Source organism: Chionomys nivalis, chromosome 8, assembly GCF_950005125.1.
Source record: "Chionomys nivalis chromosome 8, mChiNiv1.1, whole genome shotgun sequence".
Lineage (NCBI taxonomy): Eukaryota > Metazoa > Chordata > Mammalia > Rodentia > Cricetidae > Chionomys > Chionomys nivalis.
The window spans coordinates 37,427,997-37,448,571 of record NC_080093.1 but is presented as its reverse complement, the minus strand read 5'-3'; the positions used below and the strand labels follow the sequence as shown (position 1 = coordinate 37,448,571).

General features: G+C 36.7%; 1 protein-coding gene across 1 annotated transcript in view; it reads right to left on the bottom strand.

Annotated features, from left to right (window-relative positions):
- Nucleotides 1-4,287: 4,287 nt before the first annotated feature.
- Nucleotides 4,288-20,575, bottom strand: part of LOC130880291 (aldehyde dehydrogenase, cytosolic 1) — a 36,594-nt gene continuing 20,306 nt past the window's right edge. Inside the window, exons 9-13 of the mRNA XM_057779262.1 lie at nt 19,212-19,396; nt 12,875-13,039; nt 10,503-10,660; nt 7,364-7,438; nt 4,288-4,885 (exon numbers count right to left, since the gene is read on the bottom strand). Coding sequence (XP_057635245.1) covers nt 4,813-4,885; nt 7,364-7,438; nt 10,503-10,660; nt 12,875-13,039; nt 19,212-19,396 — 656 coding nt within the window. The 3' untranslated portion in view covers nt 4,288-4,812. The remainder of the gene's footprint in view (nt 4,886-7,363; nt 7,439-10,502; nt 10,661-12,874; nt 13,040-19,211; nt 19,397-20,575) is intronic.

Below are 20,575 nucleotides of genomic sequence, written 5' to 3'. Positions count from 1 at the left end.
TAGACTGGTGTAGGCCTGAAAAAGCAAGCTCCATGTGAATAGGAGGAGATCCAGTCCAGGACCATTTGTGAACCAGGATTGAGCCAGCAAACTGGGCCAGAGCAGGTCTGAGATAGCAAACTTCCACAGGAACAGGTACAGGGGAGCAACTGCTAAGCAAATAAGCCAGAGCAAGAGACCTCTGCAGGTCTGGGTGTGAATCTGGGACCTCCAAAGGAGTAGGCAGGAATCAGAGATCTCTGTAGATACAGTCATGAGTCTGGGACTTCAGAAAGAGTAGGCCTGGTTCAGTACCTCTCTGGGTCTGGGAGTTGGTCTGGAATATCAAAAGGAATAGGCAGGAACCAGAAACCTCTGTGGGTCTGAAATTGAGTCTTGGACCTCCAAGGGAGTAAGCCTGAGCCAGGTCTTCTCCCAGTCTAGGTGCACCCAAGTCTGGGAACTCCAAGGGAATAGATCAGAGCCATTGTCCATTATAGGACCAACCCCCAAGTAATGGACCTCTACAGAAATGGATCCAGACCAGGGACATTTACAGAAACAATTCTGAGCAAACAACCTAGGCTACAGCAGGCTCGAGACAGAAAACTCCAAGGGTGTAGAGCAAAGCCCAGGAGTTCTGAGCGACCTCCAGGAACACAGAATGACCAATGGGATAAATAGAACCATGACACTGAATATACCATGAGAAACAACCACCAGAGCCTTGGATTCACTGGCACCTCTAAAGGTTAAATCATATTTTAAACCCCACACACTAATATTGAGAGACTTCAACACTCCACATTCAGATAAGTCAGACAAAAAAATGAACAGAGAAATAAGAGAACTAACAGATGTTATGACTCAAATGGACTTAAAAGACATCTATAGACTATTCCATCCAAACAGAAAAGAATATACCTTCTTCTCAGCACCTCATGGGACCTTCTCAAAAATTGACCACATACTTAGTAACAAAACAAACCTCAACAAATACAAAAAAATTGGAATAACCCCACATATCTCATCATATCACCATGGTTTTAAACTAGAATTCAACAACAATACTATTTTCAAAAAATCCACAAACACATGGAAATTAAACAATGCTCACATGTATCATCAACGGGTCAAAGAAGAAATAAAGGGAGAAATTAAAGACTTCCTAAAATTAACTGAAAATGACCACACAATATATCCAAAGTTATGGGACAGAATCAAAATAGTGTTAAGAGGAAAGTTTATAGCACTAAATACCTACATAAAGAAGCTGGAAAAATCCCACACTGGTGAATTAACATAACATTTGAAAACTTTAGAACAAAAAGAAGCAAATTCACCCAAGAGAACTAGAAAGCAGGAAATAATCAAATTGAGAGCTGAAATCAACAAAATAGATAAACCATTATTCAAACTAACCAATAGGCAGAGAGAATATACAAATTAACAAAATTAGAAATAAAAGAGGGACATAACAACAGGCATGGAGGAAATAAAGAGAATCATCAGGTCATATTTTGAAAACCTGTACTTCACAAAATTGGAAAACTTAAAAGAAATGGACAACTTTCTGCATAAATATCAATTACCAGAATTAAATCAAGGCCAGATAAGAAAATTAAACAGAACTATAACTGATGAAGAAAGAGAAACAGTAATCAAGAGTCTCCTAATTAAAAAAAAAATGCCCAGGACCAGAAGGTGTCAGCTCAAAATTCCACAGTATTTTCAAAGAAGAACTAATACCAATACTCCTCAAATTATTCCACACAATAGAAACTGAAGGAAGATTGCCAAACTCTTTATGAGGATATAATTACCTTAATACCCAAGCCATTACTAAACCAAAGACATTACTAAGAAAGAGAATTACACACCATTCTCACTCATGAACATTGATTCAAAAGTGCTAACTAAAATACTGGCAAATCAAATCCAAGAAAAGATCAGAACCATCATCCACGATGACTAAGTCTGATTCATCCTGGAGATGCAGGGATGATTCAACATACGAAAATCTTTCAATGTAATCCACCATAAAAACAAACTGAAAAATAAAAACCACATGATCATCTTATTAGATTTCCAAAAAGCTTTCGACAAAATACAGCATCCCCTCACGATATAAGTCTTGGAGAGAGCAGGGATAAAAAGAACATATCTAAAAATAATAAAGGCAATATACAACAAGCCAAAAGCCAACATCAAGCTAAATGGAGAGGAACTCCTACCATTCCCACTAAAATCAGGCATAAGACAAGGTTATCCACTCTGTATATATTCAATATAGTTCTTGATGTCCTAAGTAGAGCATTAAGACACCAAAAGGAGATCAAGGGGATACAATTCAGAAAAGAAGTCAAACTCTCACTATTTGCTGATGATATGAGAGTTTACATAAGCGATCCCAAAAATTCTACCAAGGAACTTCTACAACTCATAAATACTTTCAGTAATGTAGCAGGATACAAGATTAACTCAAAAAACTCTGTAGCCTTCCTGTACACAGATGATAAATTGGCTGAGAAAGAAATCAGAGATACAACACCCTCAATAATAGCCACAAATAGCATAAAATATCTCAGAGTAACACTAACCAAACAAGTGGAAGACTTGTATGACAAAAACTTTAAATCTTTGAAAAAAGAAAATGAAGAAGACACTAGAAAGTGGAAAGATCTTGCTCATAGAGATGAGGATATTTTACTAGAAACATATGGATTATTACAACAGAGCCTAAGACATGTAGGACTAATTATTGCTCCTGAGAATGTACAGAGGCACCTACCTTTTCAATATTTAGGTCATTTGTTATACCCCACAAAAATTAAGCTTCAGTAAATAGAAATTAGAGAGGATGATTTAAAGACTTCAAATGATGTTCAAAGGAAATAAACAATAGCTGAGGCCTTTATCTAAGGTTTCCTACAGGAGACCTCGAGACTCTAAGTGAAATCCTTATAGGAGATAGCAATCCAAATTCCAGCAGACAGCTTACAGAAGCTGCCAAACAGATTCTCTCACAGATAGAGAAGGCTACACAAGAACAGCAGGTACATTATATTGATTACAGCCAAACATGGCAGGCACGTATTTTACCTACAAAACAAGCTCCTAGAGCAGTTTTATGGCAAAATAGGCCACTTCTATGGCTGCACCTTTCTGTATCACCAGTTAAAGTATTAAATCCTTATTTTGAAGCAGTAGCATGCTTAGCACAGAAGAACAGGATAGAATCTTGGAAATATTTTGGCAAGAAACCAGCTATAACCAATGTCTCTTACACTAAGCATCAAATTAAATTGTTTTTCCAAAATAATGATTCTTGGGCAATTGTGTCTGCTCAGTTTCAAGGTCAGATTAATAATATTTTCCCAGCTGACCAGTTACTGCAGTTTACACAGCTGCACTCATTCATTTTTCCTAAAATAGTGGCAAAAGAGCCCATAAAGGATTCTTTCTTAATTTTTTCTAATGGCTCATATAGTGGGAAGGCTGCTTAGGTGATAAGGGACATGCTGTGCAGACAAAACCAGCTTCAGCTCAAATCGTTGAGGTGCAAGCTGTAGCTTTAGTGTTTAAAAATTTTGCAAATGAGGCTTTTACTTTATATACTGACAGCTGGTATATTTATATGTTCTTTAAATATTGGAAACCATCCATTATATAGGGACTAGCAATAAACAAGTTAAGATATTGTTCCAGCAGATTCAGGAGGTCTTACAATATAGAATGAATAATTTAGAGATTCACACCAGGCTATAATGTAGAGCAGAAATATCTGTGGGATGCTCAGCAATAAATAGGACTTCTCTATTACCAACCCTCTCCCCAAGGCCCAGGAAACATCATGAAAGAGGGGTAAAAATATTATAAGGGCCAGAGATCAGGAAAGACTGTTAAAAAATAGTGCCTCCAGGCATGACAGGTTCACTGTACTCATGAACTCATGGTGGTTGTGGTTAACTACATAAGATCTGCACAAGAGAAAGCCAGTCAACCTTACAGCATAAATGCAGAAGCACGAAAGTCATCTTTGTAAGAGGAGCTATTAGCAGTAGATGCCTGCTGATGGAAGGGAAGTCAGTTTTCTCCAGAGGTAAATTAGCTCCTGATAGACTGACTATGTTCCCAATGAATGGCTCCACACTCATGTGCATGTGGGCAGCATTAACTGGATTCAGTGAGGGACGATAAATTTAAAAGTACGTGGAATTGGGAGGAGGATGTACATGGATGCAGATCTGAGGAGCCATAGGGGAGAGCGGGTTTGAATATGATCTTAACATACTGTACATATATATGTAATTTTCAAACAATAAAATTTATTTTAAAAACTCAGGTTGAACAGAAATCATGTGAGATTGCCTTTATTAAACTTCACATTTTAATTACAGCTAGGCATTCCAGAAAACATTTCACAACACTCCGAGGGGATAACCATAGGAAACAGAACAACTTACTCTGTAGTCATTAGGCATACAAAGGGTCACTGAGGGACAGAATTTAAATCACTACTGGTCCCCCTTACAAAGTAAATATTCTAGACAAGTATCAACAGTAGAAAGCACCTGATCATGACAGAGTCACAAGGAGCAGGTACCTAAATCAATCCTTTTCATATGGACTAGGAATTGGGGTCACATATTAGAAGGCTAAAGATTCTTTCAGATTAAGCAACATGTTTTCTATGTGTGACATTAATACTGATGAATCACTTATGTTTAAAAAGTCAATAGAAGAAAGAGTTAAAGGAGAACATCACTCTACTGGTGACTATAGGAGATGTGTCAAATTGCTGAAGGGTTTCTCTTTTCTCTGCTGGATTCTCTATGAGTTCTTCTGAGATATTTTCATTGCGACTGTCTTGAGCTCAGTGTATTCATACATGCCATGCTCACCCCTAGAAAGGAAAGAAAGTTGCATATAAACATGACTGCAAGCCGGGCGGTGGTGGCGCACGCCTTTAATCCCAGCACTTGGGAGGCAGAGGCAGGTGGATCTCTGTGAGTTCGAGACCAGCCTGGTCTACAAGAGCTAGTTCCAGGACAGGACAGGCTCCAAAACCACAGAGAAACCCTGTCTCGAAAAAACCAAAAAAAAAAAAAAAAAAAAAAAAAAAAAAAAAAAACATGACTGCACACTAAAAATAATTTGATACAAGGTTTTTCTTTTTTTTTTTTTGCTTATCTGAGTAGGGACAACGAAAATATTTACTGAATATGGAGTAGTTCATATAGTTGCTAGCTGACCATAAGCTTTATAACCAAACATAAATTCTCCAATGGAGAAAAACACTCTTAACCATGTCATTTATTTTAAATAATTATTTTCTCAGCTTATTTTAAGAAAAGATATCTATTGTTTACTTTATTTGGCTATATGGCTAACTACTACATAATTCCATCTAATTATATTTTATTGGACCAATAAATAAGGAGTTCATATTTCACTGTACAGTGAATGAAGAGAAACAGAATAAACAACCAACTTCACTTGAGCCTGCATTCATAATCTGCATTGTCATAGAAGAGTTGAGCAGGTAGAAGAAGACCAAGATCCTCCTCCATTCAGGGTTCTGTTCGTCTGAAGCTATAGTTTTAACAGGAAATTTTTAATCTGGGCCAAACAACCACCTAGTTTTCATATGTTGAATTTTTGTTTCTTTGTGTGCTTCTTTTTGTTTTCCTTTATTTTGTTTTTAGAATACTTGTATTTCCTTTTAAGGAGGAAAGAAACTAAGGATGGCTTGATTCAGGCTTTTCAGATTTTAGCAATGATGGTTTTCTCTATTATTCAACGTTATCAATAAACTTAAAATTTTTCAAGTCCGTTTCAAGTGATCAGAAGCTGAGTTGAGTCCATTTGTAGATACCACAGTAACTTATTAGGGTTCTACCTGAGGCCAATTTTTGAAATCATGATTTCTTTCCACCTGACGGATGATTTAATTTATAAGGACCACACTCAGTTGTGATCTGCATCATTTGGATAAAATCACATTACATGTATATAGGATCATAAAACCTATACACACACAGGTTTGTCAGGGAGCTGATTTCTGATAATTCTCTACCTACTCTGTTCCTGATTCAGTTGTGTATATAGCCAATGTCTTATTCTCCTGAGCAAATATTAATGCTGTATATTGGTAGTTTCTGTGAATAATTTAAACATTTGGAACTAGGTCTTAAAAACCTCAAAAGCATGTTTTTCAACATAATTAAATAGCTTGACCAAGCTCTCTAAAGTCCATTAAAATGTAGTGTTTTAATAAGTAGTTCATACCAAAGAGGCAGACAACTTAGTTCATAAATTTGACCAAGTTGCTTTCTATTGCATTTAGGGTTACTGGGACACTAGACACTCATAGAATTCTACATGTATTGTCACATCGAGGCTGACCTGAGTCACCTTTTATATATATATAAAATTTTCAGGCAGACCACAAGAGCATCTACCTCCTTAAATTTCTTCCTAGCTAAGAGGAATCTATACATTATTGTCCCTGACTTCTAATTCTTCTGTGTACAAATCACCCCGTTGGCTCATCATCAAGTGTTGATTATGACTAAGCAGATCTGAATGATCTCTGGTAAGCCTGCACATAGCAGTCCTGTTTCTCATGACAGACCACCCAATGCCTAAAACAGTATGAGACTATGCTATGTCTGCTTCAACCCTGGTGTCAAGAGATGAGCCTTAATGAAGGTTCAGGGAAACACTTGCTAAGCTGATTTCATAAATACAATCAAGAAAATAAAAATTCATCTGAGTTCACTATTTGGGATTCTTTAGAAACCCTGTTTTCAAATTCATTAATTCGGCTTTTCTGCCTTTGAAAATAACTCATAACTCTAGAAAGGAGTCATTCCAGGTAATTGTCTCAGCAATTCTCTGTGGAAATTTTGCAGCAAATGCTTTATTTAACGGATGCATTATAGTTATTAGGTAGACTTCACTAGAAGCATATCAGCTTGATAAGTCAGCTTTAAGTTATTCAAGAGGTATATTCAAATATCTTGAGTGTTTCGATATTTATTTTTATTCATCTCAATGTTACCAGTTTACCATTTTATCTGCTTTCTGAAAATAGTTTCTATTTGCATATACCATAGAAAATCCTAAAAACAGGCAAGAGTTTATTTACCAAGGTGGTATACCTACCATGGCTCTGAATGGGTAGTAGGAGCTTAATTAAGTATAATCCATCTGCTAGTGTTTTTCTGCACTTAGGAAGTATTTCCAACATGTAAAAAAACTATATGATGCTAAATATAGGTGTAGTTTACCCCCAAAGTAGTGAAAACAGAACAGTTTCCTGGGAGCAGCAATTCTTATCACAAAATATGTATGCATTGTAATATAAAGTTTAGCTTACAGTTCTCGCCCATTTCCAGACATCTTGAATCCACCAAAAGGACACTGGACAGCCATAGCCAAGTAGCAGTTCACCCTAAAACAAAGAAGAGGTGGCTACTGTAGGTAATACTTAACACATCCCATAATTTCTAATCAGGAAATTTAAAAATTCAGAAGTCTCCTTAAGAACTCTTTTGTTTTGGTCAAGTATGATCCCTGAAATTAAAAGCGGCACTATAATCTAGAATGCAAAAGGCATTAGTACATATTACCTAGAAATAAATGACAAAACTATGAGCATGAATTTGTGTGCCTGTGTGTGCGCACGTGTCGCGAGCATGCACATACTGTTAGCTTGAATCATAACAGAGGGAAGAATGAATATGCCATAAAAAGAAGTGTCTGAGCCTGGGGTTGAATGGTGTTCTTTAATGGCTTATATGTATGAAGCTTTGTGGTAATCTTGAAGTTTATACATTTAGAAGTCTAAAAATCAACTTTCTCAGCAATTATTATACGTGTCAATACTTTTTTCATTTGTTTCATTCATTGATAAATAGACAGTCTAAACAGAAGTGGTGACAGCAATTGGGCCCATTTATCAGTCTGATAACCAGTTTTTAGAAATATTTTGAAGATGTTTCTACCAAACACACAGTAAAAAGTGTGACTATAACTAGAGAGAAGGTCATTGTAGATCAAGGCGATGGGAGAGGGTGATTGGAGCGCTGCTCTGCAGCCTGTGAACAACTATTTTAATGTGAGTGCGAGACAATAATGTTCTATATTTTATAGAGCTGCTATTGACCTCTGACAGATGATTTATAAAAATACATGGTACACAGTAAGTCTTTAGCAAATGTAGATCGTGAATATGTATGAGTTAGTAGTGTTCAATTTTCCAGTACTTTTATCATAGAAAAATCTATGTTGATCATCGGTTATTCTAACTAGATGGGACTTTGATTAATTTCCTTTAAGAGACTTTGAAAGAAATGGCACAATAAGAAAAAAAAAATCAGGCTTTTGAGCTCCTGCGCTTAATGCTGATTGTATATTAAGGTTTTATGGCAGTTTTAACATCTTTCATTGAGTAAAAATACTACGCTCAGAGTAAACCCCAGAGACATGGTGATTGAGATGTCTGATTCTCAGCTGCATCTCTCATTTGGTAAACCCCAGAAACATGATTGAGCTGTCTGATTCTCAACAGCATTCCTCATTTAGTTGTATAGATAAATTTTTCATACATCTAATGTGTTCACAGGAGTGTATATGTATGTGTGTGTGCATGTGTGAGTATGTGCACATGTGCCCATGCATGTGTGGAGAAGATAATTGGAAGCCAGAGAAGAGATAAAGGTGAAGTGTTCTTTTTTTTCTTTTTGTCAGGCCTCTCTTATCTTTCAGGTGCAACAATTTTCTTAAATTGCCTAGCCAGTGAAGTCCAGGGTTTCTTCTGTCTCAGACCACAGTGATAAGCTTCTAAGCACAGGCCACCATATCTTGCTTTTACATTGAAGTTTCTTAAACTTGCACACCAAGTACATCCCTTGCTAAGCAGTCTCTCTGGCACCATGTTAAAGTACTTAAGCTCTCAATGATGCAGGCTTCATGCTTCTTCTCTGAAATTCAGGGAATCCGAAGTCTTTCAATTTGAGGGTTTTTTTCCATCTATGGATTATTCAAATAGATTTTACTGGTTGAAAATCCATATTTGAAAATAAAAAACTTGAAATTCCCCCAGAACACAAACAGTCTTAACATTATGTTGGCATATTTCACAGCATTTTGGATTTGTCATTTTAGTGTGAAGCTGGCTAAACTCACACTAAATAGACACATGTGGAGGATGATTTAGAGCATATAATTCTCACTCTGCTGATCATTGTATAGTCTTGATAAGTTCCTAAATCTCAGCAAGCTTCCAGTTTTGACCACAGACAAGATTTGGGATGACAAAGAGTAGTTGTTGAGTAAGATAAAATGATGAGTGTAAGAAATACATTACAATTTTGAGTCAATAGTAACGAGATGACGACTCTCACTTTGATAGGAGGAAAAGGTATTTCAAGTGAACAAGAGGCTCAAGAACTGCCTCGTTGTGTCCCTTAGGATTCTTTTCAGTGCCTTGTTTTCTTTATCTGAACTACCTGAGAGAATGAAAACAGCTTGTGCTGTTCCCAGGACTGAGGGAAGGGAGGCTTGATGAGGAAAAAGTTGCTGAAGAAACAGTCCATAGAAAGGAGATGATGGGCAAAGACTCAGTTTGAGAGGCACAGCCTGAGAATTTATATTAAAGTTAAATTATAAAAATTAAAGAACAAACTAAGTCAAAAGCTATAGAAAAGGCTGGAGAGGTGGCTCAGTGTAGACAGTCCTTGCTTGCTGCTCTTACAGAGGACTTGAGCTGGGTCCCAGTACTGTGGATTACAACGAACTGTCTACAACTCCAGTTCCAACGGATTGGATACCCTCTTCTGGCTTCTGCATGCACCAGGCACTCACATGGTGCACAGACATACAAGAAAGAAAAATACAAATGTACATATCTTAATTTAAAAAACAATTAGATAATACCTATGGATGTAGACCTGTGATCCCAGCCTCTCCGAAGCATTTTGTAGGAGGATGAGAAGTCCAAGACCAGTGTGGACCACAGAGTGAGTTCAAGGCCAGACTGAGAAACTGAGCTCTTATCTTGTATTAAAAAGTATAAAGCAGACTAGGATAGAGCTCACAAGTAGAGCATATGCTCAGCTAATGTAACTCCTTCAGTTCGATTTCAAATACGGTAAATGACAGTAATAGCAATAATGTCTAGTGCATATAAGGTAGTATTATACATTATCTAAGATATGGTTGATTATAATAGAATTTTACTTTCATCTTCCTGTTTATATAGCAGAGTACGAAGTGCCCTAGCATTATCTAATAATATGTATATTGTATAAATCAAACAGCCATAAAATGGTTAATATTCTACATAAGTAACTTGCAAAGCTGAAAGACAATAATTTGCTTTTATTTTTTATGTATAGAAACTATCTTTTAACAGGTCAGATAATTTCTAGGAAAGTTCAAGTCTAGAGGAGGTCAACTCATCCTGCCTATTTGGCTAATACAGGAAGGACACAGCTTACTTCAGATGCACTTACCACACTAGCCCGGCCTGCAGAGCAGAAGACACAGTGAGGGCCTTATCCAGGTCTTTTGTGAAGACTCCAGCTGCCAGGCCATAGGAAGTATTGTTTGCTCTCTTGATGACATCATCTATAGATTTAAACTTCATGATTTGTTGCACTGGTCCAAATATCTACACAAGAGTGACACAAACACAGGTTAATACTATACACACTGCATATGCTTTAAATACACTTCCTAGGCTTTCTTAGAAGCTATTCTCCATGGACTAAAGAGTTGTCTCTCTCTTCAGACCTATGTGTAAGGATAAAAACAGACAGCCATTCATGTGAAGCCAGAAACATGTTCTGATCGTGTGTGATTTTTCTCTATGGAGCAGACACAAGTCATCATGGCAGTGTTTATTCTTACACACTGTGACAGAGCTTCCCAAAATGTAAAGATTGAACAACAAGTCAGGAAATGCATGACTTGCTTGGAAACGTTTTAAATCCTAAGCCTAGTTTTCTTCAAGTTACTGCACAAGATAACAAGACCTAGAAAGCAGTGCTTTGCTCTACGTGTAACAAATGGACAATGATCGAGAACAATGTTCATGCCTTGAACACTGGTGTGTGTTATTGATTGAAGTATCATCCATTTCATTATATTTGGATACTTTTATATTATATATTATATTTTATATTGTAAAACATATATAATATGTATCTTATATTATATTATAAAAATATTTAAATAAAACAACACAAAATTCTTATCCAGATTATACTAGTCACCCATCCATATATAGAATTACCAAAAAGTATAAAAGGATTTATTGCTGGAAGCCTAACTCCGGAAGCTATACTAAACAGTATATCTGGCAGTGGCTCGAGTTACAGGACAGGGAACGGAGGTCACAATTTGTCTAATCCAGGATAAACCAGTATTTCATTTCTACTGGAATCTAGTTAGTAAAACCCACACACAAATCAGTCTGTAGCTCATCCCCACTCTGAAGTAATAGGAAATACCTGGATTTTTTACATGGATACAAAACTACTATATTTTGGTAAGGTATTTATCAAAACTAAAAAAAAAAAAAAAAAGCCTTTCTGAATGCTAGTACAATTTCCTGAGAAATGTGGACATGGGTTGGCAAAATTCCTCAAGTATCAAATGGTTTTCTGGTTCCAAGTCAATTTGAGAACCACGGGGCAGTTAGAAGCCACTCCCTGAAGGGTAGGGGCGGACCCTGGGGCTCTAAATTCTTTCATGACCCTATAACTGGGAAGCATAGCAAGGCGAACACTGTCAATGGGAAGCAGGTGGAGCAGGAAGACAGGGCGTTTGCTCTGAGTTGCGGTAACTCAGCTGACTCTGTAAGGGCTCTAGGCTCCTATTCTGAAACAGCAAATGAGATATTCCAGTGAGCATAAGAGCACAACAAATGTTTCCTTTAATGAAGATTATTTTCTGCTTTATTGTCCTTTGTAGAAATGTTAACCAAAATCTATAGGAGCAATAGGTCTGATTAAAGAAGCATTGACCAGTAAGTGCAGATATGCAAATGCAGTTGAGTATTGAATTGATGGAGATATCCTAAGTGTGTTGCATGATCCACATATATTTGATTTTTATTTCTTTTCTTTATTTCATTTCCCAGCAAAGCTGAATAGTTCCCCTTTCTCTTTATTTGTTTACATTATGTAGGTAAAGAAAATAACCTCTCAGATTCTCTGCCATATCAGGTACATTGAATGTTGAAATTATGAATGAGTGTTTTTGAGTTATGTATCTTCCTATTTTAGTTTAGTGTATGAAACTTTCATTGTCTAAAAAATGCTCTTATCTCTGCATATGTTAAAAGTCCTCAAAGCCCTCATACTTGTGAAGTATATTAGCTACCATTTTTATCACAAACTAGTTCCTCTTAAATATTTGTTGAATATCTGGGTACCGTCTTTATTGATGCTACCTAGATTGTGTCCCCAGGACTCATCCTCACTTCCCTTATATAACCAGTTCACTCTGTCTCTCTTGGTTGACTTTTTTATGTGGATAATATAGATAATTCAGTGGATGCTGTTCTGTGCGTGGCATATGTAGCACAATTTGTCCACATTTATTTCTATTTTTACAAAGGACAGGGTCATTTCCCATTCCTTTAAGGCTGTAAATTAAGCACCTACAAAAGCTGCTGTGGATTTTGTTCTGGGTTTGATATTAACTATTTATAGCCCATTGCACTCCTCACTAATTAGTCTTCATCACAAATCACTTTAGACTTTATCATCAAACATTTCAGGGGAAAGCTACTCAAGGAGCTGAGGATTTTAAGGGAACATACAGGTTATGCACAGAAGATCATGACAAGCCCAGAAATAGAAACAGGTAGGATCATTACCTCCTCTTTGGCAATGCGCATCTCATCAGTAACATTGGAGAACACTGTGGGCTGAACAAAGAAGCCTTTGTTCCCCCAGCGTCCACCACCACACTCCAGTTTGGCTCCTTCTTTCTTGCCACTCTCAATGAGATCAAGTATTTTATTGTGTTGTTCCTTGTCAATCTAATTGAAAGAAATCACAAGAAAAAGAGAGAAAATAAAGATAATATATTGCAAATGAAGACTTCAAAATGCCAGGATATTCATATGAAATCCAATGTTCCAAAATAGGTGACAGATACTCATCTAATTCTTTGGTATGCTTTTTCTCATGAACTAAAAGAGAAATCTAAAAAAAAATATTTACATTTAGTGAAGTTAGGTAAGCATAGAAATTTGGTGACATGGCAATATAAGAAGGTTTCATACAACAGCTGTTTATTCACTTTGGAAGAAAACATGTTAATGATTGAACACATTTGTCTGAAATCTTAGTCCTGAGTGAAATAAAAGAGTGAAGTGAGAAAGAGGACTTTGACCCAGTTTTAGTGGGTATGCCACTCGAGAATAGATGCTCTTGACTATAGACGACCACGAATCTTCAGAGATAGAATCTGTGTATTCCTAAAGCATGCGTCTTTCCTCGCATCTTGTTGGTATAATACCAGACTTAGTAATTCAGATCAGTAGATTTTATCCAAGTTTCCAACAAGTCCTGCTTATCACCTTCATGCTTCCAAAGATGAATTATGTCTATGCATGTGGTCAATTACCATGGGCATGAAATGTTTTAACTACTAATTTGTAGAAAGATTTTTCTTTAGGCAACCAGTTCACAAATAGTAATGTGCGTACTTATTATTAATTATGAAAGCTTGGCCTGAACTTAAGCTTGTCCCACCAGCTCCTATAACTTAAATTAAGCCATTTATGCTAATCTACATTTTGACTCATGGCTTTTTGCCTTTCTTTCATTCTATATGTCTAACTCTTTACATGTCTTTTGGCATCCAGTAGCATAAATAGTGCACCTCGATTCCTCCTCTTCTTCTGTCTCCCAGGAAATCCCACCTATCGTCCCTGCCTAGCTATTAGCCATTTAGTTCACAGCAATATATCTTCATACAATGTCCAATTATCACACATTTCCCCTCTTTCATCTAAATAAAAAGGAAAGATTTAGATCTAATACAGTAAAACTATATACAATAGGAACAATTATCAGGTAAGAATTATATTCACAATGTCCTGTCCATAGCATTTGGCAAATTCAGAGAAAATATTCCATTATTTACTTTGTCTTGGTGATTCCAATCTTTCCTTCACCTAATTCACTTTCTATGATAACTTATATCATCAACATAAAACTATATTTTTAGACCTCAAAACATTATCTTAGATAAACAACTTAAGCTTTGTTTCTCAACCTTATAAGCTTTATACCTCTTTTGTGAGTTTCTTTTCTGAATTTGGTAACAAAGAAAACTGTAATAGCTATCTAGTCTTTAATCGCCATCAGATAACCAAAAAAGATATGATATTACCTAAGTAAAACATGTGGCCAGGCATCCCTTTGATACCATATCAGTCTTCCTCAGTGCAGCTTAGTTCAGCTCAGTAGGTTGGATAATAGTTTCTAACAAGTCCTGTTTACCATATTTGTTTTTCAAAAGATGAACTATGCCTAAATATATGGCAGTTTCCACAGGTGTACAATGTTTTAACTAATATTTATGTAAAAAGAGATCAAAATTCTGTTTGGTAATATCAGAATGACCCAAGTCTTCCTACAATGCAATAGAATGTGAAGTCTTTCTGATACCTGAGCTCTCATATAGTGGTGAAATGAATATTTCTTGTGTCTGATATCATTGTTGAAAACAGCCTATCTGAGATAAAAGTTGGGTCATGCTAAAGAAATGGATATCAAAGCACTACAAAAAGGATTAGGATTTTGCCTATTGAAAGTGTCTCTTATTGTGACTTAAAAATGGCATTTGTCATCTTGTTGGATTCTCCCAATCTCCTTAGTCTTGTGAGGATCAGAAGTGATCCATGGCATACTTCTAACTGCATTTACCTCAATTTCAACAATAAGGCAGAGTAAATGCTAACTAATATCAGTTATAATTTTAGGAACTTTGTCACAGAATATGGTACCATGCTGCTAAAATCTCTTATGCACATCACTCAAATGGATGTTCCCCAAAGAAAATCTCTTCATTTCTAGCCTATTGTAGAATTGTAACTGGCTTTCTTGGACTCCCAGCCCCCAGATTATTACACAGAGACATATTATTAGTTATGAATGCTCAGCCATAGTATAGGCTTGTCCCACTAGCTCTTATAACTTGTATTAACCAATTTTGCTTCATTTACATTTTACCTCAGAACCTTTTAACTTTCTTTCATTCCATATATTCTGTTTTACTGCTTCCCCACGTTTGACTGACTGCTGACTGCCTGGTTGGTCATAAGCATCTCCCTCTTTTTCTCCCTCATTCTGAAAATTAACTTGATCATGTCCTCAAAGCTCACTATTTATTAGTTCTTGTTTCAAGTTTATTTCCCTAATTAAAGTATTTGCCTCTCTTTTACTAGAGAACATATCTGGTGACAATATCTTGAATTCTTGAATATCTGCTAAAGAAATAGAAAGGTATTCATATTAAATTTTTAAAATTTTTAAATTAAAAAATACTAATTTCTTCTAAGTGGAGAAGTTAATTGTTACCTTGTATACTGGCTTTAGCTTTTTATTTAATAGACATTTATGAAAATACAACAAAATCAGCATGGCACTTGCTGTGTCAGTGTACCACACAGATGGTCTCATTTCAGTGTATAATGTGTGAGGCCTACAGTTGTAAACCTGTACCACCTTAATGGAGGGTCAGAGAGTTTGAGCTTATTTTTGCTTTTTTGTTTTGGACATTAAGATGGCCCATAGAGGTGATTCACTCCACCCTGACCAAAGATCAGAGAATTTGAGCATACTCCTGCTTGTTCATTTAAAATAAGAAGTTTGGCATTAGGGAGTGACTGCCTACAGGATACTTGGTCTAGGGAATGTTCACTGTATATCCTGCCTGAGACATCAAATGTTTTACTCAGGAAATCATGGCTTGATGTCTCAAGTATTGAAGTAAGTAACTGTTCTGATTGTCTTTTGTGTCACGTTAAAGCAGTCATTTGCCTTCTTTCCCCCCTTTTGTATTGGGGAATAAAAGTGTATGAAAAATACGCTGGGCAAATTCAGTATTGAGTATTCACTGAGTTGCCCTCCCTGTACTATTCTGTGTCTCTGTATTTATTTCCTACCTCTTTTCCTCCTACCTAACACTTCTAATCCACAAACCTCTATCCTGGAATGTATGAACCCATCGTGGCTGGACCATGGCAGAACTCACCCCAGAAGGTGGCTTATGACATAGTGAATTCTCAAGACACATATTACTATCTTCTTGTTATTGACATAAAGATTGAGTAGAGGAAAGTTCAAACTTCTTTTTCAAATAAAAATACTGATCATTCCAAGTATATGCACATATATGCATATCTATGTGTGTATGAATGAAGCAAAAAATGAATACTTTATAAAACAAATGTCCTTATATAAACTCTAATATGTAATATAAAATAAGTAACACACCTATTATAACTGCTGAAAAACTCAAATACAGTAAGTTGGTAATCATAAAAAAGAAGAAACTCCAAAATTGTAGAGATTGCTTTTCCTATGCAAATATATATGGCTTTTGCCTTCTCCATACCTATTTGGTTATGATACAGTATTAATTCCCAAAATCTGTTTTTAAAGAATTGGTGACTAAGCCAGCAATGGATAAAATGCTAGGCAAGTGCCTCCTCGAAGACTATTCTCATAAGCTCTTTGTTACAGATAGAGAAAGATAAAGAGAGACAGAGAGAAGCATTGAGATGCCTGGAGTTTCCCCCTAGCACTGACCAAATCCCAGCATGCCTGTCTATTCTACTTGCACAGCTCTACTTGCCACAAGCAGCTATGAACTCACAAAGCCCTGTGCTAATCACCTAGAAAATGGGATGTGTGTTTTCAATTTCTACAATTTAATGTTTTAAGTCTGTTCTAATGTATTCCTCTTGCAAGTTATGAAATATTAAAACTCAGCTTTTGGGGCTATTGATTTCTTTCCTGGTGAAGGAAAATATAGGCCCTCATTCAGTATTATATATTACAGATACCCATGGCTTCTCTTTTCCTTATCTAAGCATGCACCACTGGGCCATCAGTCTGGCATTTATCTGTCTTCCATTCATCTGCCCTCGCCATCTTCTATGTTTTTACTCATATATCTAATGATAAACATATTTCATGCTTATGTATACAGACCAATAGATACTTAGAAAGAGGAATAGTAACAACAAAAACACTGATAACTGTTGGGATCAGTGACACCCCAGATTCTGAATTTCTTGTAAACAATTTGTTTTCCCCTGATCTGAGTGCCTACAGCTGCTCTGAGCATGAGACCTTCAGGAGTTCCTGATGGCAAGAGAGTGGTTTCTGGTGGGTTTGGCTGGGGCGTGGCTATCTCTATATAATCTTCCCCTGAACACAATAAAGGGGCATTCTTGGGACTTTGGTATCCGTGTTAAAAGGTCTGCTTGTCGGTCTGTCTCTGCGTCTGTATTCTCAATCTCCAGTCCCTTGCCCGAAGCTCGCAAACTGGGTTCAAGAGCACAGAATGCAGACACCTGGAGGCGTGGTGTGTGGCAGAGAACTATATATTTTTCTGGTCTATATGAAACACAAATAGAAATCTGAAAAATAACAAATATGATGAAAATCATAACTACTTCTATATAATCTCTGAACTTGCTCTAAAAAAATAACAATGATATTGAAACAACACAATGATTCCTTCACTTGACAGTTACCTTATTTATGTCTTTGAGGTTTCACTACTCCACATTATTTTGTACTAAAGCTTTTCTATTCGTATACTTGTGCTAAGTAGAAAATTATAAGACCTTTTTGCAAACAAATTACGTCCAGAAAAAGCAGTGACCATGTCCACTTGGGTTTTAAGACTTTGCCAGACTCCTTTCTCAGGGTATAACTGGTGGCAATATACCCTAAGCATTTAATTGAATTTAAGTTTTATTTATTAAATAATTGAAGAATGAAGTTAGGTTATAACTCAATAGTGAGGCACTTGGGGAGCGTAAAATCTTTGTTTAGGTTTTCCTGTTCACTGTTGGGTGCCCAGTAGCATCCTTTCCTCTTCTCACTAGTTTAAGTAGATCCCTTTCAATTTAATCTGTCTCCAGATAAGGTCAGTGGCCCCTATTGTGATATCCAGGAGAAAGGGTAAGCTCAGAAGGTCCAAGAGCTTAAACAATGGCCCATGAATGAAAGTTGTGCAAGAACAAAAGTTTACATTGCGGTGAGAGAAACAAAAGCATTCATATTTGCAGCTGATGTAACTACAAAGAAGAAACTCAGAGACCCCATGGGATGTCCGGCTTTTGATAAATAAAAGGAAAAGCTTTTCTGGTCCAGAAATCAGGACCTTCAAAAACACAGGATATTTTTACATCAGAGAAACTGAGGACCCTGTAGAGGGTTGGGAAGTGCTCTACTGCTTCTAGAACGGCAACTGAGATGAAGAATTGATTATGAGGAAGAATTTACAGATATGTATACATTTACAGACTAAAAACTTGAATGTAGGAATTAAGAATTTTACCAATTGAAGAATGCAAGAAATGATAGCATTTTAAAATGTTCCTTCCTTTTTGTGTGTTATATGAGTGTAGTTTGCAGGTGTGTGTGTTTGCATGCATGTATACATAGGTAGGAGCAAATGCATGTACATGTGTGTGCACTTTCATGTTGAAGAAGTGTATACAGGTGCATATACATGTATGTACATGTTTGTGGATGCCAAAGGTAGACACTGAATTTCTTCTTCAATGGTTTTCATTTTTTTCTACTGAGGGAATCTCTCTCACTGAACTCAAAGTTCTAACTAGCCAGCTTTTATATGGGTGTTAGAATCAGAACTCTGGTCTTCCGGATTGCATGACAAATTTTTTTATGTGTTGATCCATCCCATCAGTCCTTCTCTCTATGCTTAATTCCAACCATGTCTCCTAAAATGTTTCTAGATACAAAGAAAAAAATGGCAAAGACGAAAGAGATTTATCTTTGCTGTTTGAAGTAAGATTAATTAAATCACCAGACAAAGATAATATCAGCTACCAATGAGCAATATTAAGAAGTTACTTAATACAATCTTACTTAGCCATAATTAGACCTAAAAAGATTAGTTTTACATCCAAAACACTTGCCTTTCTGATGTTTACTCACCTGAGGTCCTTGATTTATTCCTGCGTTCAGAGGATTTCCAAGAACGTATTTCTTAGCCCGCTCAACACTCCTTTTCACAAACTCGTCATAAATTGACTCCTCAACAAAAAGCCTGGATGCTGCTATACACAACTGTCCCTGATGGAAGAACACTCCTTGGTGTGCAAACTCAACGGCAGTGTCCACTGCAAAGGAAACATTCACAGGAGAGGTAGAACGTTTTCTAAAGAATACAAACACACACATACACACACATACGTATGTTTCAGATGCTATATGGTGATAGGAAAAATGATTAATCATCTGATGAGACATAGATTCATTACACTGCATGGAAGCCAAGAAAGAAATAGACTTCTTGATCCTTTATTTACGATGGAAATAATAAGGGAACTCTGAGAAGATGGTGCCTGTTATGACTTCTGAAGAGCATATATTTGATTAGAAGATAAAATGTCATTGCAAATAATTTTACAACTACTTCCATTTTATAATTCTTTAGTCAATTATATTTCTTTTAGGTTTCAGTTTTTAATTAACTAATAGAAGAAAACTGAATTATCTATTGCCTTTAGTAATTTCAAGCATTACTGAATACTTTTCTCAATAAAAAAGTTGTCTTTCTGAAAGTGACTTTCAAACAACTAAAACTCACAACATAAGGAGTCAAGTCTCTTGCCAACCCTAAGATGGCTCCCTTAGTTAGGATAAAAACTTCACTGCTCCCGTATCCACCCTTCCTATATCCAAACCATCCCATTCCCTCAAGCTCCTCCCATCCTCCCCTTCTCACGTTTCTCACCCCATTTCCCCTTAGCCCCATGCCACCTCACCCGCAAGTTCCCAGTTTTTGCCCAGCAATCTTGTCTACTTCCCCTATCCAGGCAGATGCTTATACATTTTTCGTTGGGTTCATTTTCTTATTTAGCTTCTCTAGGATCACAAATTACATGCTCAATGTCCTTTATTTATGTCTAGAAACCAATTATGAGTGAGTACATCCCATGTTCCTCTTTTTGGGTCTGGGATACCTCACTCAGGATAGTGTTTTCTATTTCCATCCATTTGCATGCAAAATTCGAGAAGGTGTCCAGGGAGATGTCCCCAGCTGGTACCTTGGGCAACTGAGGAGAGGGAACCTGAAATGACCCTATCCTATACTGATGAATATCTTGCATATCACCTAAGAACCTTCATCTGGCGATGGATCGAGATAGAGACAGAGACCCAATTTGGAGCAACAGTCTGAGCTCTTAAGGTCCAAATAAGGAGCAGAAGGAGGGAGAACATGAGCAAGGAAGTCAGGACCATGAGGGGTGCACCCACCCACTGTGACAGTGGAACTGATCTATTGGGAGCCCACC